At 41.2% G+C, this 22,871-nt stretch overlaps 1 protein-coding gene across 2 annotated transcripts in view; it reads left to right on the top strand.

Annotated features, from left to right (window-relative positions):
- The window catches only part of WDR19 (WD repeat domain 19), a 97,965-nt gene that overhangs the window by 31,519 nt on the left and 43,575 nt on the right, over positions 1-22,871 (top strand). For both annotated transcript variants that reach the window (XM_045989079.1, XM_045989088.1), the window contains 11 exons: positions 537-607; positions 1,037-1,209; positions 1,302-1,416; positions 2,539-2,645; positions 3,306-3,428; positions 11,046-11,195; positions 16,195-16,342; positions 16,472-16,676; positions 19,253-19,412; positions 19,613-19,723; positions 22,516-22,625. In XM_045989079.1, coding sequence (XP_045845035.1) covers positions 537-607; positions 1,037-1,209; positions 1,302-1,416; positions 2,539-2,645; positions 3,306-3,428; positions 11,046-11,195; positions 16,195-16,342; positions 16,472-16,676; positions 19,253-19,412; positions 19,613-19,723; positions 22,516-22,625 — 1,473 coding nt within the window. The remainder of the gene's footprint in view (positions 1-536; positions 608-1,036; positions 1,210-1,301; positions 1,417-2,538; positions 2,646-3,305; positions 3,429-11,045; positions 11,196-16,194; positions 16,343-16,471; positions 16,677-19,252; positions 19,413-19,612; positions 19,724-22,515; positions 22,626-22,871) is intronic.

The following is a 22,871-nucleotide window of genomic DNA, read 5'->3' as shown; positions in this document are numbered from 1 at the left end:
CCTGTAACCTTGCAGGTTACCACCCTGTAACCCTAATCCATTGGGTTACCCTCCCTGTAACCCTATGGAGTAATATATCCCTGGTTTGGCAGAGCTTTCAACCTATGCCTTGTGATTCCAAATTGAATGCTCTCTCTATGTTACCTCATTACTTTTTGTATGAAAGAAGTCAGGGTGATGGGGGGAGCACGTTGCAAAGAGAAACTTTATTCCTCCTATAGTAATTAGTGCTGCTGAAGAGAATGTTTTCCTACTCAAACTTTTCTTGAGGGCAACTTAAACCTCCTTGTTTCTGAAACTATAGATCTGAGAATTAAGTCGGACCCAGACTCAACCACACTCCCCAAAGGGATATTTTTTAAGATAAATACAATTATAGAAATTCTATTATTTTCTTACCTTGACCCAATAGATTATCCTTCACATCCCTTTCTGGAAAACCCTGACCTGTTTTGTAGCTTGCAATTTTTTCACGAACGAAACCAATTTTGTTTAACACTTATATTTACAATATACATTTTTTTTTCATTTTTCAGCATTAAAATTCATGACTTGGCAGAATTAAAGGACATGTATGCTATAATCAACCTGGATGATGAGAATAAAGGTACTAATTTTTCTGAAGCAGAGTGACATTTTATCACCGCAGTATCACAGTAATGTGTTTATTATTATTTGATTTGCATTCATTATAGGAGGAATAAAATTATCACCCTTCATGCGAGTTCCTTAAAATAACTTACTTTAGTAATTATAGAAGCCCATAAGTCCACTTTGGTCTAAAGATTTATAGTGAATTTAATCTCAATTTCAGTTATAAAACCTAAATTCTTACATCCTTTCCCGTTGAGCCACCACGGAATGAATCGAAGCTCATGTTCACATGCCTGTCCGTGGTGAAGTTTTACTCTGTACACACTTAACTATTAAAGACAGCACTTGAAGATTTTTATGTCTCTGCAGCTTACGTGAAAATGCTTATTTGCCTGCAACAATATTACTTGTTTTTGATCCTCTATTCTGTCAATCATTTCAGGGTTGGGCACCTTGTCCTGGACAGATGATGGCCAGTTGCTGGCACTGTCTACCCAAAGGGGCTCGCTACATGTTTTTTTGACCAAGCTTCCCATACTCGGAGATGCCTGCAGCACGAGGATTGCATACCTAACCTCCCTGCTTGAAGTCACAGTAGCCAACCCTGTGGAAGGGGTATGAAAATGGTGTTATTTTGAGTTTATTTATTAGTAAAATCAAAGCAGTTGCAACAGTTGATCTGCTACTGTTCCTTTCCTGTATTACAGGAGCTGCCCATCACAGTTTCTGTTGATGTGGAGCCCAACTTCGTAGCGGTTGGGCTTTATCATCTGGCAGTGGGAATGAATAATCGAGCTTGGTTTTATGTCCTTGGAGAGAATGGCAAGTCTCAAACCAGTTGTCATTTTCTTATCTAGTGTATAATTCTGTTATTAATTGGGGAGCACTGAAAGGTTCTTTTGAAGACCAGGCCTTTCACGCTTTTCCTTCCACTTTTTTTTTTTTTTTTAAGATTTTATTTATTTATTTGACAGAGAGAGATCACAAGTAGGCAGAGAGGCAGGCACAGAGAAAGAGGGGCAAGCTCCCCGCTGAGCAGAGAACCCGATACGGGGCTCGATCCCAGGACCCTGAGATCATGACCTGAGCCAAAGGCAGAGGCTTAACCCACTGAGCCACACAGGCGCCCTGCTTCAGCTCTTTCTTAAGAAGCTTAAACAGTTTTGTGAATCCTCTAAAAATTGTGCGTAATTTTTGGAAAGATTTTGTTCTTAAATCTTTGGAGTGAACACAGCGTGATATAGTGGGCAGAGTATGACCTTTAGAATGAGGCCCTGAGTATAAATTCCCTGGCTGCCTCTTGGAGATGACTGTAGACAAATTCTCTACCCCTCTGAGCCTTGGTGTAGAGCACTGGATGTGGTGCCTAGATAATGAATCTTGGAACACTGAAAGAATAAATTAAAAAAGAAAAAAAAAGCCTTCGTCCAGAAAAATGAGGATTCTTCTACCCGTAGGGGTCAAGGGTTCATGAGGAAAACTAAAGGAAATAAAATGTGATGCACCTTTGCACAATGACTTTCTTAGGCTCTCCTGGGGCTGGTAGTTGGGTCCCTCCCCCTTCCTTTTATTTTTTTCGTTGTGACCATTAGCATCTGAAGGGAGCCTGGCTTTTTCTTCTCCACATCAGAGGTCAGGTAGCCCTCAGCCAGCGGGAGATAATAGCCTCAGCTAGAGTATACTGTTAAGCTTAGGGTCACTCAAGTGAAATTTTTGGTTGTTTCACGTCTAATTTTATTTTCTGTTCCTTTGTTTCATGTGAATCACTAGGGAATTCCTGAAGGCAAATTTATGTGACAACTACGATTTTCTTTAGAATGGCTAAAATAAAAATTTTAGATTCAGAGTACCCTTAAAAAGGCACCCATTTAAAAATTAGTTGCAAATTTAATGTAATCTTAATGTAATATATTTTAATGTGTATGCATTTTTTTATTGCTATAGCTGTTAAAAAATTGAAAGATGTAGAATATCTGGGGACAGTCGCCAGCGTTTGCCTTCATTCTGACTATGCTGCTGCACTTTTTGAAGGCAAAGTCCAGTTGCATTTGGTAAGTATAATTTTGACGTCCTGGAGCCCAGGGGACTCTGGATGACTCCAATTAGTGATGATGAGGAACAGCCTAATGTCAGATTACAAAGAACTTTGTTCAGGAAGCAACCACATACAGACTAGCTAGAAAGTCAAGTGCGGTTATATAAAGGACTAACAAAACTCTTCACCCATCTGCATGAGACGCTCACTTAACTTTCTTGCTCTGGTGGTAAAGTGCATCTAGTGGAAAACTCAAAACTGATGAGAACCTTCTATGTCTGGGCTCCCTGCCATGAATTGACTTACACAGTTGGGCGGATCACTTGTGGGGATCCTTGAAATGATACCTATAAAATTGTTCAAAAGATATTGGCTCCTGAAATAATGGGTCTTCTAAGCAAGGGGGCATCTCCTACATCTATTTCTTGGCTCTTTGCTTCTGGGAAGCCAGACCCCTGGAGAGCCGGCTGCAAAGATTATTTCCACTCAAGAGGGATGTTTAATGCTGCCCTGCTGGCGAGCTGGTTTCCTGTCTGATGTCTTTCTCAATAGACGGGTCGTCTGATGAGTCTGAGTGTTTAATCAAACTTAAGATGACGGCCCTCCCCTCTCTCCCTAGATGGTGCAGACCAGCTTTACTCCTGTCTATGAGCTACTGTTATTTTTTATGTTTTAGATAGAAAGTGAAGTCTTGGATGCTCAGGAAGAACGTGAGACCCGGCTTTTCCCAGCAGTGGATGATAAGTGCCGTATTTTATGCCATGCCTTAACTGCTGATTTCCTCATCTATGGTACAGATGTAGGTATTGGCTTCTTTGATATAGAACATACAGGAATTTCTAATTTGTAATTTGTAATGTGTGTGTGTGTGTATAATATATACATACATATAGATGTGTACATGTGATATATACACCTTCCCTTCTGTACACACTTACATACAGCGCACGGGTCCCCTGATTTGCTAGTAGCAAGTGCTTTTGTGATTATGTAAACAATTTTGATGGCAGAGTGAAAAGAGCAGACTTTGGAGTCTGGAAAATCTGGGCTCAGATTCTCTTACTTGCAGTTTTCTTACTTGCTAGGTGCTACTTAACCCATTCCAAGCCTCGTTTTCCTTATCTAGATGCTTTAGGGATCTAATTTGGTGATGAACATAAGACATATCATTCAACTTTAGATCTCCAATGCCTACTAACAAATGGCAAAATTAATTGAATATTGAGAATCCTCTTTAATCTCTTGGTTGTCTTTTTTTTTAATTTTTTTAGAGAGCAGGAGCGTGAACTGGGGAGAGAGAGGCACAGAGAGAGAGGAAGAGAGAGAACCTTAACCAGGCTTCATGCCTGGTTAGTGTGGAGCCTGATGAGGGGCTTGATCTCATGACCCTAAGATCATGACTTGAGCTGAAATCAAGTCAGAAGCTTAACCAGCTGAGCCACCCAGGTGCCCCGATCTTTGGTCTTTTGAACCACCAGTACCCTAGACCTCTAAGTATTGCACTAGCCAGATGGACATAAAACATATAGTAATAGCATCTTACATTTGTAAAAGGCTTTCAAAGATTTTTTCAAAGCATATCATACCTGTTGTCTTGTTGAATCTCTAGAAGAATTTAGTAAAGGTAGGAAGGTCACTGTTTTTCACATTAGGAAAACAATTATTGACTGTTTCAAACATTTCATTTTCTCAAATGTTTTCTTTCTAAAGAAAACATGTCTTACCACATGCTTATGGCCATAAGAGAGACTTTAAGTCCAACCTAAATACTAATACTAATATACATCAGTACAGTAGGTCTCACGAGTCTGATAAAGTAGTAAGAGATATGATAAATATTAGCAAATGTAATACATTTATGTGAGATGGTAACAGTTTATAAAGCCCTCATCATGCTTGTTTTATCTCATTAGTTTTATAAAATAAGCAGGGAAGTTTTAGAGACTGAAGAACACTGAAGATTAAGAGGTTAGTAAGTTTGTAACAGATGGAGAACTTGGACAGTATCTCCTGATGTAAAATCCACTCTTTGCACTCTTCCACTCGGCATTTTGAATTAAGAACTCAAGGTATGGTGGTCTGTCCAGAAGTCAGCATTTATCTCAATCTCTTTCTTGAGTGATTATGAAAATACGTATTTTTAAAGTTTTAGTGGGGTATGACTGATTCACAACAAACTGGTATTTAGAGTCCACAATTTGGTAAGTTTTGACTTGTCTTTACCTGTGAAGCACCATCCGCTCAATCAGACTAGTAAACTTGGTCATCACCACCATACATTTTCTCATGCCCCTTTATGATTCCTCCTTCCCATCCTGCAACCTCCCCATGTCACTATAAATGAGTTTCTGCTTTCTAGAATTTTATGTAAATGGAATCACATGGTATATACTTCTTTCTTTCTGCCTTCTTTTATTCAGTATCATTATTTTGAAATTCATTCCTCTTGTTTGTATCAATTGTTGATTCCTTTGTCCTGCTGGGGTGGCACTCTGTAGTGTACCTTTATCGTATTCGGCTTAACCATGAACCTAAGGATGGACTTTGGGGTTGTTTCTAGGCTGGATTATTTCCAGGATGGGGTATTTACAAATAAAGCTGCTGTAACCCTTCATGTTCAAGCCTTTGCATGGACATATGCTTTATTTTCTCTTGGATAAATACCGACAAGTAGAATGGCTGCATCATATGGCATGTGTATGTTTAAGTTTTTAAGATACTGGCAAACTTCTCTAAATTGGTTGTACCATTTTACATTCCCATCAACAGTGTGAGCATTCTAATTCCTTGACATCCTCACTGACATTTGATGTGGTCAGTCTTTTTAATTTTACCCACTCTAAAGTGTGTAGTGAAATCTCGTGATTTTAATTTGCTAAATTAATTTACCTAAAAAGTAAAAGCAAATTAAACTAATTATACCTCTTTACCTTTTTCCCCCTCTCTCCTTCCGCCTCCACCAGCATCTTTTCATGGGCTTGTTTGGCCTCAGTGTATCTTTGGCGAAGTGTCTGTTCAAATTTCTTTGGCCATTTCTTAATTGGGTTGTTCTCTTATTATTGATTTTGGAGAGTTCCTTATATATTCTGGATTCAAATCTGTAATTTATCAGATATATGCTTTGTAAGTATTTTCTCCCAGTGCATCTGTTGCCTTTTCATTCTCTTAACAGTGTCTTTTTTTTTCCTTAACAGTGTCTTTGATAGAGAAGAATTTTTTTTTTAAGATTTTATTTATTTATTTGACAGACAGAGATCACAAGTAGACGGAGAGGCAGGCAGAGAGAGGGGGAAGCAGGCTTTCCACTGAGCAGAGAGCCCGATGCAGGGCTTGATCCCAGCACCCTGGAATCATGACCTGAGCTAAAGGCAGAGGCTTTAACGCACTGAGCCACCCAGGCGGCCCGAGAAGAAATTTTTTTATTTTGATAAAGTCCAACTTACCAATTTATTTTTTTACAGATTGTGTTTTGGTGTCATATCTAAGTAATCTTTGCCTAACCCAAGGTCCCAGAGTTTTTCTCCAGTGTTTTCCTCCATAAGTTTTGCAGTTATATGTTTTGTACTTAGGTCTATGATCCATTTTGAGTTAATTTTTGTTTATGCTGTGAGTTATAGATAAAAGTTCATTTTTTTGTTTAAAGATATTCCAATTGTCCCAGCACTATCTGAAAAGCTTCTCCTCCCTCCACTAAATTGGCTTTGTACATTTGTCAGAAATCAAATTGTCCATAAATGTTTGGGTCTTTTTCAGGAATTGCTCATTCCATTGATCCATGTGTCTGTGTTTATAACAGTATAGTTTTAGTTTACTAAAACTGTTTCAGTTACTCTAGCTTTATAATAAGTCTTGAAATCAGGTCGCATTAACTCTCCAACTTTGAGTTTCTTTTTCCAAGTTGTCTTGGCTGTTCGCAGTACTTTGCATTCCCATTTGAGTTTATGATAAGCTTGTAAATTTTTACAAAAGGCCTCCTGGGAATTTTAATGGGATCATGTTGAATTTACAGATCAATTGCCACCTTAGCAAAATCTGCTCACCAATGAACAAGGTATATATCTCCATTCATTTAGATTTTAATTTCTCTTAGTGTTTTTGTGTTTTCGGTGACCCAGCATCCCTTCAGTCAGATTTATACCTTAAGTAGTTCATATTTTTCATATTTTTAATGCATAGTATTAATTTTTAAATGTTAACATCTGATTATTCATTTGTGGCATATAGAAATGCAACCGATTTGGGGGTACTAATCCTGTATACTGCAGCCTAACTAAATTCACTGAGTAGTTAATAGTAGTTTTTTGTAGATTCATTGGATTTTCTATATAGATAATCATGTCATCTCTGAATATAGTTTTATTTCTTCCTTTCAATATGGGTGCCTTTTATTTATTTATTTATTTACTTACTTATTTATTAGATTTTTTTTTTTTTAAAGATTTTTATTTATGTGTTTGACAGACAGAGATCACAAGTAGGCAGAGAGACAGGCAGAGAGAGAGGGAAGAAGCAGGCTCCCTGCTGAGCAGAGAGCCCGATGTGGGGCTCGATCCCAGGACCCTGAGATCATGACCTGAGCCGAAGGCTGAGGCTTAACCCACTGAGCCACCCAGGCACCCCTATTTATTAGATTTTATTTGAGAGAGAGACAGAATACTAGCAGGGGGACGGACAGAGGGAGAGGGAGAAGTAGACTCCCCTCTGAGTGGGAAGCCTGACACAGGGCTGGATCCCAGGACCCTGAGATCATGACCTGAGCCGGAGGCACACGCTTAACCCACTGAGCCACCCAGGTGCCCCGTGGATGCCTTTTATTCTAATACATTGTTGAATAGGAATGGAGAAAGTGGCTTTCTATGTCTTATTCTTGACCATTAAGTATGATTTTAGCTGTGGATCTTTTGTAGTTGCCTGTTATCAGGTTGTATGTATACTACAAAACCTAAAACAACCACTAAAATGATAGAGTTGTAGCTAATAAGTCAACAAATTAGATAAAATCAAATAATAAAAGATACACAATCATATTAAACCCCTTTAAGCTATGGTTCCTCTTTTCTACTTTTTTGCATACCCAATAATTTTACTTTTTGGGATACTGGATATTTTTATATTCCTAAAAATATTCTTTTTTCACACCCAAACTTGGGGAGGTGGAGAGGGAGAGAATCTCCAGCAGGCTCCGCGCCGAGCAGAGAGCCCCCATGCAGGGCTCAGTCTCAGGACCCATGAGATCCTGACCTGAGCCAGAATCAAGAGTCGAACGCCTAATCGACTGAGTCACTCAGGCGCTAAAAATAACTCTTGAGCTTTGCTCTGGGATGCAGTTAATTGACTTTGAAACAGTTTGACCCTTTTGAGTCTGGTTTTATGATTTCTTAGGCAGATGGGAAACACTGCTCAGTTTCTAGCTGATTATTCCCACTTCTGATCTTTCTGAGTTCTCTACCCAGTGCCCTGTGAACTGTGATTTCTTCTAGTCTGGTTATTAGGAATAGTTACTGTTCCCGGCCCTGTCCCCTCTAATCCCTTTGGATGGTTCTTTCCCTGGCCTTGTGGCTTTCTCACTTGCATGCAGGGATCAGTACCTGCTAAGGACTCATAACGGACCCCCTGCAGCTCTCCAGGCTTCTCTCTCCTGTGCTCTGTCCTGCAAACCCTGGCCACCTGTTCTCCCCAGACTTTCCGCTCCTCTCCTCAGCTCGGGGAGCCATGCTCTGCCTGCATCCTCCTCCCTTTGCCATGCCTTGAAAACTCTCAAAGCAAAAGCTGGAGGACTCACGGGGCTCACCTGGTTTATTTCCAAAATCTTGGGCAGAACTCATTGTTCTTCGTTGCCTCATTCCAGGATTTTGCAAACTGCTTTTTTTTTTTTTTAAAGATTTTATTTATTTATTTGACAGACAGAGATCACAAGTAGGCAGAGAGGCAGGCAGAGAGAGAGGAGGAAGCAGGCTCCCTGCAGAGCAGAGAGCCTGATGTGGCGCTGGATCCCAGGACTCTGGGATCATGACCTGAGCCAAAGGCAGAGGCTTTAACCCACTGAGCCACCCAGGCGCCCCGCAAACTGCTTTTTCATGATTTTTGCATACTGTTTTTGGTTGTTTGAGGTAGGAAAGTTAAATCCAGGCTGTTACCCTATCTTGGTCTGAATAAAGTCCAAGATGTTATGTGTTTTTATTTTAATTAAACTTTTTTTTTTTGAGATCATTATAGATTCACAGGCGGTTGTAAGAAATAATACAAAGTGATCCCACATAAGAAACAAAACAGAGAGATCCAATATGCTCTTTTCCTAGTTCCCCTGGTGGTAACATTGTATTACATATCTTAACGAGAGTATTAACATTGATAGTCAAGATACAGAATGGTTCTTTAACCACAAGGATGCTTTCATGTTGCTGTTTTATAGACACACTCACTTGCTTCCTGCCCTCACCCCAACCTTAATCCCTGCTAACAAAGTTAAAGTTACAACAAGGGTTGCAACAGGGGTTGAACTGTAGGAGTCTACTAGTATGTACATTTTTTCCCATAAATACAGGACCTGTCTACTTATGTAGTTTTTTTCTTAATAAATACAGTACTGTAAATGTATTTTTTCTTATGGTTCTTATAATATTTTCTCTAACTTTATTGGAAGAATACAGTGTATAATACATTTAACACACAAAGTATGTGTTAGTCAACTATGTTGTTGGTAAATCTCCCAGTCAATAGTAGCCTATTAGTAATTTAGTTTGGGGGAGTCAAACTTATATGTGCATTTTCAGCTGTCGGGATGGGGTGGTCAGTAACCTTAATCTCTGTGTTGTTCAAGGATCAACTGTACTCTGGTCTCCATTTCTATAATTTGGCATTTCAGTAATGTTACATAAGTTGAATCATACACTGTATAACCTTTGGGGATTGGCTTCTTTTCACTCACATACTTCTCTGGAGATGTATTTGAGTCATTGTGTGCATCAATAATTTGTTCATTTTTATTGCTGAGTAGTATTCTACAGTATGGTTGTACCAGTTTGTTTAAGCGTTCACCAGTTGAAGGGCATCTGGATTGGTTCCTGTTTTTTACTATTGCCAGTGAAGCTTCTATAAACATTCATACACAGGTTTTTGTGTGAACAAGTTTTCACTTCTCTGTAATAAGTACCCAGAAGTAAATGTGAAGTTACGACTTCATCACATCCACTATGAGGCTGTAATCAAAAAAGTCAGATAATAACAAGTGTTGAGGGGGTTGGAGAGGAATCAGAACTCTTATACACTGCTGATGGGAATGTAAAATGGTATAGCTGCTCGGCAGAATGCTCTGGTAATTCTGTAAGAGATTAGACATAGGAGCACCTGGGGGGCTCAGTTGGTTAAGCATCTGACTCGATTTCAGCTCAGATCATAATCTCAGGGTTATGTTTTCCAGCCCTACATGGGGCTCTGCGCTCAGTGGGGAGTCTCCTTGAGATTCTCTCTCTTCCTCTCCCTCTGCCCCTCCCCCTTCTCTAAAATAATAAATAAATCTATACAAAAATAGATAAATAAGTAGACATAGCTACCATGTGACCCAGGAATTTCATTCCTAGGTTATACCCAAATATGGGTTTATATTAAAACTGTGTATTCGTTGGGGAGAATTAACATGATTATTATGGTGAGTCTTCCAGTCCACGAGCACTGTATACCCTCCATTTATTTAGATCTTCTTTGATTCTTTCATCAGGGTTGTATAGTTTTCCAAATCCTGTGCAAGTTTTCTTAAATTTATACCTAAATATTTCATCTTCTTTGAGTGATTGTAAATGGTAATATATTTCTAAATTTTGGTATGTATAGTTCATTGCTAATATATAGAAATACACTTGATTCCATGAGTTGGTTTTGTTTTTGTTTTCTAATTGGTCTTAATTAACAGCAAAAATATTTAAAAACAACATGATTTGAAAATTTTTTTTGTTAAATTTTATTTATTTATTTGACAGACAGAGATCACAAGTAGGCAGAGAGGCAGGCAGAGAGAGAGGAGGAAGCAGGCTCCCTGCTTAGCAGAGAGCCCGATGAAGGGCTCGATCCCAGGACCCTGAGATCATGACCTGAACCGAAGGCAGAGGCTTAACCCTCTGAGCTACCCAGGCGCCCCTTGAAAATTATTCTTAAACAGTAAGGATATTTCCTGTAAGTGAAAACTCTGAAAATCAATTATACTTCAATATCACTAAGAATATTAGAACTGTTGAATCACATGTACATTCTCACTTACTCTCTTGGATCTGTATGTTTACATATAGTAAATATTAGTTTTAGACTCTTCCTGCATGAAAAATATGGTACATTTTCTCTTAAAATTGGAAGTGTGTTTAAGTGCTTAAAGTATTTTCTTGATAGCCTTTTTATTCCTATTACTGGATTTTTTTTTTTTTAGACTGGTGTTATTCAATATTTCTACATCGAAGATTGGCAATTTGTTAATGATTATCGACATCCTGTTGGTGTGAAAAAGATTTTTCCTGACCCAAATGGGACCAGATTAATTTTCATTGATGAAAAAAGTGATGGATTTGTCTACTGTCCGGTAAGTCTGGAAGATTTTTTAAGCATTCATTTTTCTTACGGTAATATATAAAGAAAAGTATTTTTAATATGTATTATATATAAAATCATTGTTCCATAACTAGTTCAAGGATTAGAGTACTTTGTTAAATCACGTTTGTGATCCATTTTTATAACTGTTTGCATCAAGAAAACTTTTTCCATTGTTTTGCAGTTTTTCATTGTGTCAGTTCCAGAAAGATTCTTTAAATGGAAAAACAGTTACATTCTGTACAACTTTTCCCTTATTTACTGTACAATATTACAGTATATCTAGATGTATGTGACTTTTCTCTCCAGGTATGGTATAAGCTTCAGAGGTCAGGGACTCCTTTCTGCGCATCTCACTTGATTTTCCTCTTGCCTTATTGATCCTGAATAGAAAGAAAAGGTATTTGTATATGATAGATAAAAACAGATGGACCCTTTTTAGAATCAGTTACTCTTATTTTTATACACCCCTTACTTTTTTTTTAAAATAAATTAGAAAAAGGAGATAGGTTTTTACATCATTTACCATACTTGGATTTTTCATTTACTTACTTTTGATATCCAGTTAATGATTTAGTATGTTCTTGTCACAGTTCACATAGCCTACAGCTGCTCTTGGAGGCATCTTTTTTTTTTTTTTAAGATTTTATTTAATTATTATATAGAGAGAGCACGGCAGGGTGGGGAGGGGCAGAGGGAGAGGCAGATTCCCCGCTGAGCGGGAGCCCAACTCAGTGCTTGATCCCAGGACCCTGAGATCATGACCTGAGACAGAGGCCATGATGTTCTCTTCCTTCCTTTTCTCTCTTCCCTTCCTTCCTGTCTCTCTTTCTCTTCCTTCAACTTTTTTCATTTTTTTCCTCTTTTTATCTTTGATAAATCTTTGTTACATTTGATAAATGGAACAGGATTCCCCACAGGAGCTCCTGGATTATTGAAGCAAAATTCCCAATGGGCCAATTCTTAATTCAACCCATTCCTCTCCCAGTCACAGAACAAATGAGGACAAATGCCATAAATAGCAAGATAACCCCTGAGTTCTCTCTACTTGATCAGGAAATCCCTCTTGGACAAATCCCCTTTCTGTAACAGGGTCCTCCTCCGAGCTGTCCGAGCTGTCCAAGCTCTGCACCTGGGCTCATCACAGACGGAAGTTGCGGCCAAGAGTCCCCAGAAGGTAGGCAGGAAGGCAGGGATCTGGCAGGAGTTAAGTGAGAACTGGGATCTGACCTCCACAGAAAGGGTGAAGAGTTAGAGCAGTCTGAGCGAGTTAAGGCACTTTTCTTTCACCTGTGACAGTTCTCCTTTCCTTGATGATTTCTGTTAAAGAGGCTACATGACCTTCCGCATGGCGTGGCTGTGACGTTTCAATGAGTTGCTCTTCCAAACCCATGATCGGACACCTGGTAGCTATTTAGCAGGTATTAGCTAAAGCCCCACCTCTTTATTGCCTTATGACCCTTAAACCCCTCAAGTTCCAGAATTATCTCACCCGCTGCCCATGCCCATTCCCATTCCCATTCCCATTTCCAACACGAACCTGCCGCTCCGTTAGGTGTTAAGGGAAAAAAGTGCCGGTGAAACAGAATCCTCCCAAATCTGCCAGGACTGTGCTGAGAGCACAGGCTCTCCCTAACCCCACCTGTGGCCCGTGTTTGCTTTTATCCAAAGCAAGATCTGGCTGCCAGGTTAGAAACTTAGGTGGTTGGGCACGATATCCAAGGGGAGCACGGTGCCCCCAGGAGTGAATTCCTCCTGTAAGTTACACCAGTCTTTGCACAATTACAGCGAGCTTGGCAGGAAAGGGGAAGGCGGGCTTCTGCTGCAGTCTTCCCCCCTTCTCCCCCGCCTAGGGCACGGGAGGCAGCCTTGGCCTCCAGCCCAGTGAGCCTTGCATTGGATTTGATTTGATGACTCACCCTGTCATAGCTCGTTACTATTGCAGCTCACTCTTCTCCTCCGCGTCAGTGAATCCGAGAGAAACACTGCTCCCGTGGTGTACATACAGGAAAATATATCATCATTTAGGGGCCCCTGGGTGGCTCAGTCCATTAAGCGTCTGCTTGGGCTCAGGTGGTGATCCCAGGGTCCTGGGATCGAGCCCCACCCCCGGCTCCCTGCTCAGTCTGCTTCTCTCTCCCACTTTGCGCCTACCCCCTGCCCCCAGCTCGTGCTCTCTCTCTCAAATAAATAAATAAAATCTTTAAAATAAATTTAAAAAAAGAAAAAGAATATGTAACTATTCAGATGATCACTACTGCTCTTTAAAACCCACATTTACTTGCAGATTTCCTTCATACATATATTTATTCAACCAATTTTTCCGCACTGTATGCATGGTAAGGAAGTGACTAATGTTATACAGTAGAATTGGGAGGGTGACTTTTTCTTTACAAACACCCTAATATAACAGCCTTGTACCCCGTCACTCTCTATAAGCCCATTAAGGGTGACGAGATACATTACAGGAAGTTCATAAATAGTTAGGGTATGATGGTTAAGTGCATGGAGTCTGATGACAGACAAACAGAACTCGATTTCAGATGAATAATAATAACAACTAGTATTTTTGTGCTGAGTATGCCTTACATATATCAGGTGTCTCTTACTCCTTATGGCAGCCTCAGAGATAAGTATATATATATATTTTTTTTTTTCATTTTTAAGTAAACTTCAGGCCCAAGCTGGGCTCAAATTCATAACCCTGAGATCAACAGTCCCATGTCCTACTGACTGAGCCAACCAACAGGCGCCCCCAAGAAATACTCATATTATTGGCCTTTTACAGGTAAAGAAACTAAGGTTAGAAAAGATAAGTAACTTGTCCAAGGTCACACAGTCAGAAAATGGCATCTGTGGTCTGAGCCCGGGGTGACTTCCTCTAGAACCCTCGCTTTCATCAGAATCCCAGTTTCACCATTGATAAAATGGGTGCAGTTCTTCTTCTTTTTTTTAATATTTTATTTATTTATTTGACAGAGAGAGATCACAAGTAGGCAGAGAGGCAGGCACAGAGAAAGAGGGGCAGGCTCCCCGCGGAGCAGAGAGCCCGATACGGGGCTCGATCCCAGGACCCTGAGATCATGACCTGAGCCAAAGGCAGAGGCTTAACCTACTGAACCACCCAGGCGCGGCAAAAATGGGTGCAGTTCTACCTACTCTGTAGCTTGTTATGTAAAAACGAAATGGGACAATGTGCATAAAGCGTTTAGTATATGCCTGCCATGTAATAAGCACCAAAGAAATGGTTACCTTGGGGCACCTGGGTGGCTCAGTCGTTAAGCATCTGCCTTCGGCTCAGGTCCTGATCCCAGGGTCTTGGGTTGGAGCCCCGCGTCAGGCTCCCTGCTCTGTGGGAAGCCTGCTTCTCCCTCTATCCCCTGCTCATGCTCCCTCTTGCTCTCTCTCTCTCTCTCTCTCTTTCTGTCAAATAAATAAAATAAAAGATTACCTTTAAAAAAACAATTCTACCCCCAGGCACTGTGTACTCATCTGCATAAACCTCGGGTCAGTGTCACACAGTGGTTGGAAGCATAAGCATAAGTCTAAGCATAGACTGGGGGCAGTCTGCGTACTGGGTCCAAGTCCTGCTTTTCAGCTTACTGGCTGTGTGACTCTGGGCAAATTTCCTTGTGCCTGAGCTGCTTTCTCCACAAAATGGGCATAAGGATGCCTGTCCTGGGGGCACCTGGTTGGCTCAGTCAGTTAAGCATCTGACTTCATCTCAGGTCATGATCTCGGGGTCCTGGGATCGAGCCCCAAATCGGGCTCTATGCTCAGTGGGGAGCCTGCTTCTCCCTCTCCCTCTTCCCGTCCCCCTGCTTGTGCCCTCTTCCTCTCTAGTGCTCTGCTATCTCTCTCTCAAATAAATAAATAAAATCTTTAAGAATGCCTATCTTGTACAGTATGAGGTTAGAATTCAATGAGGTTGCATACAAATGAGTGATTAGCACAATGCCTGGTAAGTAGCACTATTAGAAACAATTAGAACTACATACAGTTTTAAATTTTCTGCTAACCACATTTTTTTTACAAGAAGATAAAAAGAAACAGGTGAAATTGATGTTAATGTGTTCAACCCATTATTAATACTTCAGTATGTAATTGATATAAAATATGACTGAGATGTTTTACCCCCTTTTTCGTACTAGCTTCCTGAGATCTAGTGGGTCGTCTAAACTTCCTTCTCAGTGGGCCTAGACACATACCAGCTTTCAGAGAGCCACAGGACTGTGAGCTGCGGGCTACTCTCTTGCAAGCTCAGCTCTAGAGTATTAGCTAGTCTGTGCTCTTAATGTTTCCTCCTTATTTTGCAAGCAAGATGCAAGATGAGGGAGGGAGGAGGGGGGGTATGGCTCAGCGGCACATTCAGGGCAGATAGAAACCTGTCTGTGCAGGTCGGTGGAATATGTGCATTGATTTTTTTTAATAGCTTATATCACTAACAGTACATTTTATACTTATTGGCGTGCATTCTAGAGAAGTTTTTGAAATAAAACAGACCCAGTGGAGTTTATTTGATTTCCAGATATGTATGAATTAATTAGTTTCTTCTCTAGCTGGACCATTTCTACACCAGGTATTGAGAATTTTCTCAACACAAGTGTGTTCATAGTTTAAATTTCTGTTGTCTTCAGCAGCTTTGATCTTTTTTTTGTCTGTTTGTTTGTTTAAGCTGAAGCTGTGTGTCCAGACTTGCCAGTTTCCTGAAAATGCACCATTTTTTAAATTTTATTTTATTTTATTTTATTTTTTGCACCAAGATTTAGATAAAAGTCTTGATTTGCCATACAAACCCTGGGGCTTTTTTCAAGCCAGATCTAGTACAGGAATAGGAAAAGGAACTTTCCTTCCCACTGTGGCTGGGGTGTTGTTGGGGTGAATGAGGTGGGAAAGCTACAGGCTGCTAAGGCAGCAAACAGGCTCCTACCCAGGCCAGGATGACAGTTTCAGTACAGACCTGGGGCAGACCTGTAAATCCTGTTTCGTAGGTTAATGATGCTACCTATGAGATTCCAGACTTTTCACCAACCATCAAAGGTGTTCTTTGGGAAAACTGGCCAATGGATAAAGGCGTATTTATTGCCTACGATGATGATAAGGTGTACACTTATGTCTTCCACAAGGACACGATACAAGGTACTTAATCACTTTTTTTGTGCAGTTGTTGGTAAATAAATTTCCGTGACAGTGAAGTTAAAGCATTCCTTTCTGATTTATGGGCCGAAGATCTGTGTTTAATATTAAGGTGTCTGTTTTCAAATCTAGGGTCCAAGGTCATCTTGGCTGGAGGCACCAAAGTGCCCTTCTCTCACAGACCTTTGCTGTTGTTTAACGGAGAGCTGACCTGCCAGACGCAGAGCGGGAAAATAAACAACATCTACCTAAGCACCCACAAGTTCCTCGACAGTTTAAAAGACGCGGGGCCGAGCGAGCTGCGGCAGATGCTGTCACAGACTTTAATGCTCAAAAGGTGGGGGACTCCAGAGGCTTCTCCCCTTCTCTGATTTTTAAAGGTCAAATCCTATTAAAGTAGTGGAGATGATGGTATTTGCCTCATTTACAGAATAATTGTGAGGCTTAGATAAGAAAACCGGGTGGGGTGGGGCAGAGAATGTGTGTGTAAATTCTAAGCCCTTCAGAACAAAAAGGTTCCTCATCACCCAAATAGCACACTTACCATGAAATTAATAATTAATAATTATATAATTAATAAGCCTCATGATTTCAACAGTATCCTAATGTCGGCATAAGAAGTTTGGGTTTGCTTGCTGGGGACGTCCTTTTTCTGCTGCTTCTTCTTAGCTGTTAAAGGCTGTTGTGAGCTTCTCTTTGTGGTTCTGACCATGTCTTACATGTTGCTGTTCCTTAGGGTCCCATGAGCCCCTCTTCTCTTCTCTAATGATTCTTCCTGAGTGCATCTCCCCTACTGACACGGCTCCAATAGCATTCGTAAGAGGCGGACTCCAGAACGTGTATCTTCCACTTAACCCCGTATGCACCACTACCTACGAGCTGTGCATGTGGGAGTCCGTGAGCTCCTCACACTCGCTCTGTTTAAAACAGCTCATTTTCCCCAGCCTCCGCTTCCCCCCGGTCCTAATCCCACGTGCACACGCCCCAACATACACACTGACACTAACGCACACCTGCACCCCAGACCTTTTCCTCCCCGCTGCCCTGTACTCCCCCACTAATGCGGGCCCTCTCTCAGAAAAATCCATACTCTAAGCGCTCCCCGACTGCCTTCTCGGCTGATAGCCTCAGGACAATCTCATCTAGTCACCACCCTTGAAAATACCAGTCAGGGGACACCTGGGGGACTCAGTCAGTTAAGCATCTGCCTTCCGCTCAGGTCATGATCCCAGGGTCCTAGGATTGAGTCCCACATCGGAGCCCGCTTCTCCCCCTCTCTCTGCCTGCCAATACCCCTGCTTGTGGGTACGCTCTCTCTCGCTCTCTCTCTCTCTCAAATAAATAAATAAATAAATAAATAAATAAATAAATAAATGTATTTTTTTTAAAAAAGGGAAAGAAAATGCCAGTCTGGTCTTCTCACTCCCCTGCTGGAGATCTTTCCCGTTGCCTTCATGAAGAAATCCCTCCTCCTCAGGGGCCTCAGCAGGACATACTAGACATGGGCTTTAATACCAGCCTCAGCTGTCCCTTCCTGCACTCCCTCTCTGTTCTTCGGGCTGCTTGAACATGACAGTTTTCACGGTTCTTCACCTTGGCGCATACAGCTTTCTCTTCCTGGAATGCCCTCGCTCTGTGTCTGTCTGCAGCAACTCCGTATTCTTCACACTCAGCTGAACCCAGCTCCTGCTCCCGGATGCCTGTCCTGCAGCCCCCTAACCTCTGCCAGCCTGGGTGGGGGGCCTTCCTGGTGGCTTGATGGCCTCAGGGCCGTAGACACAGTGGTTTAGAGCATTTTCCCCCTACTGCTGCATGATGGTCTTGGGAGGTCTCTACACTTCACGTTTCCTCATCTGCAGATGAGAAATGACAACATTCCTTAGTGGATAGGGTTGTTAGGGTAATCCAGTGAGAGAATTTATGCAAAGCATTTGGCACAGACTCGTGTATTGGAAGCACGCAGTTACAACTGTCACACCGTGTCGGGGTCGTCTGTTGACTTACCTGTCTCTTCCACCTTCCCCAGTCACGACGGCCTAAAGGACAGTGACTGGGTGTTTGATCTTTGTATCTAAGTTCCAGGCAAAGTTTCTGGCACAAAATAGGTGCTCAGTAAATGCGCGTTGGGTGGGAAAACGCATAGGTGACAAGATGGGTAGATGTAATACGTGCATTACGTAGCAACCCCACAGAAAGTTTAATTGCCATTTATGGTCATGTTTTAAACCAGAGGTCAGCAACTTTTTTCTATTATGGATCAAATGGTGACCATTTCAGGCTTTAAAAGTCCTGGGGTCATGGTCATATCTACCGCAGTCAGCCTTTGTAACACAAGAGCTGCCAAGACAATCCATAAAAACATGGGCTGAGGGGCCTTGTTTCAGTCAGACTTGGGTCTTGGAAGCAGACGGCTGATTGGATTTGGCATGTTGGCCATACTTTGCTGGCCACTGTTTCAAACTTCCAAATACATAGGAGTAGAGTACTGTTCTTAGGCTATGTGAGAACAGAAATAATTTTCACCGATGTGTGAAGTAAGCCCCAAAATAAACAAACAAAAAGACTTAGTTGTTAATGAGGGAGAGTGGTTATGCAGAATAGATTCACATTAGTAAAATAAATTTAAGAAAAAAAATTTTTTTAAGATTTTATTTATTTATTTGAGAGAGGGAGATAGGAAGAGAGAGCCCAAGCAGGGGGAGAAGGAGAAGCAGGCGTCCAGGAAAAAAGATTGATCTGTACAATAAAGGAAGAAAAGTTTATGTAGCTTTTCATAACTTAGAAATGAGGATGAGAGATGAAGAAGTGTTTTTGGAAAATTTAAGACCTAACATGATAATACATATAACCTGAAAATTGCCAACCAGGGGGCAAATACAGCTCCCTGATGAAACCGATACGTTGAAATGCTAGGTTTTCTGATGCTTGGGAAATGTGCAAGCTTCTGAATGATCACGCTGCCTGGAATGAGTTGGCCAGAGCTTGTCTCCATCACATGGAAGTGGACTTTGCCATCCGCGTCTATCGGACAATCAGAAATGTGGGCATGGTGATGTCCTTGGAACAGATAAAGGTAAGCAGCATCTCCTGAGACTTACTGCATTAGGATTGAAATGGTATGTATTCAGTCATGTTAAGTTTCCGCAGTTAGTCTTATCTAACTCATCAGCAAGTTAATTGGTAGAACCTTAACCACTTCTACTAAGCAAAGGCCTAAAAAAAAAAGAATGAAACACTTCTATTTTTTCTCATTAAAACTGCTTTTATTCGTAGGGAATAGAAGACTACAATCTTCTGGCGGGACATCTTGCCATGTTTACTAGTGATTTCAACCTAGCTCAGGACCTGTACCTTGCGTCCAGCTGTCCTATTGCTGCGCTGGAGGTATGGCAGCGGATAAAGCTGGGAAGAACGTAGTTAGAATTGCTCAGCACCAGAAACCACATGCCTTCCCCCTCCTGGAATTTAGACATTTCAGCTTTAGGACCCCTGAGTATTCATTAACTTCAAAAATGCTTCATTCTGTGTTCTGTGGAACCGTAAAAGGCATGTTATCGTAATGTACCAAATAATTTCAAGTCTCAGTTGTGTCCAAAGGGAACAGATTATGTAATTTACAAAAATGCACGCACGAGGCAACAGCCACCGTTTATCGAGAGCCCACATGTGCGGGGCACTTTCCTAAGCACTTGATACATTTTTAACTCAGTTAACCCTCACAGCAATCCCAGGAGATAGTTATTTTCTCTATTGCCAAGTGGGGAAACTGAGGTACATGTATCTTTTACTTGGCATATGAGATTCTGTTGTGTGCTGAGAGGTGGACGGAGGACCTTACTTTCCCAGAGATGAGCATTGCAGGAGAGGGACTAGAACAGGGGGAGGACCCAGATCAGTGCAAGAGCCAAGTGGCTATATAGAATAGCATGACATGTCTGGGTTCAGATCCCAGCTCTATATCACCCTGGACAAGTTATTTAATCATTCTATGTCCTGGTCCCATTTCTTTGAAGTAGGGGGGGATATATCTGGTCTATAGGCTTGTTGTAAAGATTTTAAAATGAGGCTAAATGAGGACACTGCCTGATCAGTAGTAAAGACACTGGGATGCCTGGGTGGCTCAGTCAGTTAAGTGTCTGCCTTCAGCTTGGGTTATGGTCCCACGGTCCTGGATCGAGTCCCACATGAGGCTTCTTATTCAGCGGCGAGCCTGCTTCTTCCTCTGCCCCCTCCCCACGGGCTCATGCTCTCTCTCTCTCTCTCTCTCTCTCTCTGACAAATAAATAAATAAAATCTTTAAAAAAACAGTTAAGATGCAAAGTGATAGCTATTGTCATTAACGTCATCCTACCTCAGATCAGCATTTGCTTAACTACACAGAGGAAGTGTTTTAAAAACATACTTGCTATTGGTTTTACAACTTCATTTTTTTCAAATTGCTCGACAGCAAATTTCCATTTTTAAATTTTAAGTGACCTGAATTTTGTTTTAACAAAAAATTTAAATAATTTTATATTATTTGCAATAATGGACACCCTGAGACATTTTCAGAACTTGGACTGGTACGCATTGAAGTAGGAATATGGTTGTGATAGGAGGGAAAAAATGTCACCTTAACTCTTCTGCATTTAGCTGTGAACACTTGCCGTTTGCTACCAGATTTGTAAAGGATTTGAGGTGAGGGGTGGAGAGGGGTGCTTGTACCTGTCATTCCTTTAACCTCAGTGTGAAGGCTGAGGAGTTAGCCAGGTAAAGAGGTCAGAGGCACAGTCCTGCCTCTTAGCTCTGTATATCAAACTTTGTATATAAAACTGGCCTCTCTTTGCCTCCGTTTCTGGATTTCTAAAATGGGTACAAGAAAAGTTCCTTGCTAAAGGCCCAATTAATTGCTAATGCCCTCGAATAGTACCTGGCAAAGAAGAGCACTTGGAAGAATGTTAGCTATTATTAATTCTTTACAAAGTGTGACTAAAGTGCGGAATGAACTCCAAAAGGTTCTTTAAGGATTAGTTTATGTTTGGAATTGTGTCCAAGATGCAGATAAAAGACCACAGGAGCCCGGAAGAAAGACACGTTCACATTTTATCTTTATGTTTTCTGTTAGTCATGTAGTTTCAGATTTTCTCAGGAAATAACATCAATTCCTGTAGTTCAGTATTTCTCATTTTTTTTTATTCTCTCCCCTCTAATAAGAAAAATTTTAACCTTAATTGATGGAATCGATTTTAATTCAATTTAATTTTTTCATATGTGTAAAAATTAAATCCAAAAGAATAATATTTTGTTAAGGAGGTTTGAGTTTTGGAGGACCACAGACGGTTGTAATAGAAAGATGGTTTTGCTCTCCAAGAAGCAGTTTTACCCCCGTGGGAGCTCTGTCACTCCCACTGAGAACGTATGTTTGAGTACTATGGTAAGTTACAGGGTCAAGTTCCACTTTTTTTTTTTTTTAAAGATTTTATTGATTTATTTGAGAGAGAGAGAGACAGTGAGAGAGAGCATGAGCGAGAAGGTCAGAAGGAGAAGCAGACTCCCCGTGGAGCTGGGAGCCCGATGCGGGACTCGATCCTGGGACTCTGGTATCATGACCTGAGCTGAAGGCAGTCATCCAACCAACTGAGCCACCCAGGCACCCCTCAAATTCCACTTTTTTTTTTAAAAAGATTTTATTTATTTATTTGACAGAGATCACAAGTAGGCAGAGAGACAGGCAGAGAGAGAGAGGAGGAAGCAGGCTCCCTGCTGAGTGGAGAGACCAATGTGGGTTTCGATCCCAGAACCCTGGGATCATGATCTGAGGCAAAGGCAGAGGCTTAAACCACTGAGCCACCCAGGCGCCCCTCAAATTCCACTTTTTATTTTTTTTTTTTTTAAGATTTTATTTATTTGTCAGAGACAGAGAGTACACACAAGCAGGCAGAGAGGCAGGCAGAGAGAGAGGAGGAAGCAGGCTCCCCGCCGAGCAAGGAAGCTGATGCGGGACTCGATCCCAGGACCCCAGGATCATGACCTGAGCCGAAGGCAGTGGCTCAACCAACTGAGCCACCCAGGCGTCCCTCAAATTCCACTTTTTAAACAAAAATCTCTTCTAATCACTTCTGGTAAAACTAGCACTGTATGGTGACAATGCAAAGTAATTTGTTCATTTGAAACTAAGGTCTCTGTCTTCCCGATAGATGAGAAGGGATTTACAGCACTGGGACAGTGCGCTCCAACTGGCAAAGCGCTTAGCCCCGGACCAGATACCGTTTATATCAAAAGAATATGCTATTCAGCTTGAATTCACGTAAGTCCTTCTCTTTATGTTTTTTGGTCAGTCGCTAACTGCTGAATATCCCCAATTCTGAACGCCATTAATGAGAATGTCCTCCACTGACTGAATAATTGCTTGTTAGGGGTAAAAATCTGTATTATCTGTACTTCCAAAAAAAATTCTTTTCTCACTAGCGAAGGCTTGTCCAGGCCTTTATCCACTGTCATTTTCAGCATCAAAATTGAAGTCTGGGTGTAAGCCTTTCCAAACCAAGAATCT

This window comes from Meles meles, chromosome 2, assembly GCF_922984935.1.
Source record: "Meles meles chromosome 2, mMelMel3.1 paternal haplotype, whole genome shotgun sequence".
NCBI lineage: Eukaryota > Metazoa > Chordata > Mammalia > Carnivora > Mustelidae > Meles > Meles meles.
The sequence above is the reverse complement of the archived record's forward strand: the minus strand, read 5'-3'. Positions and strand labels throughout refer to the sequence as shown.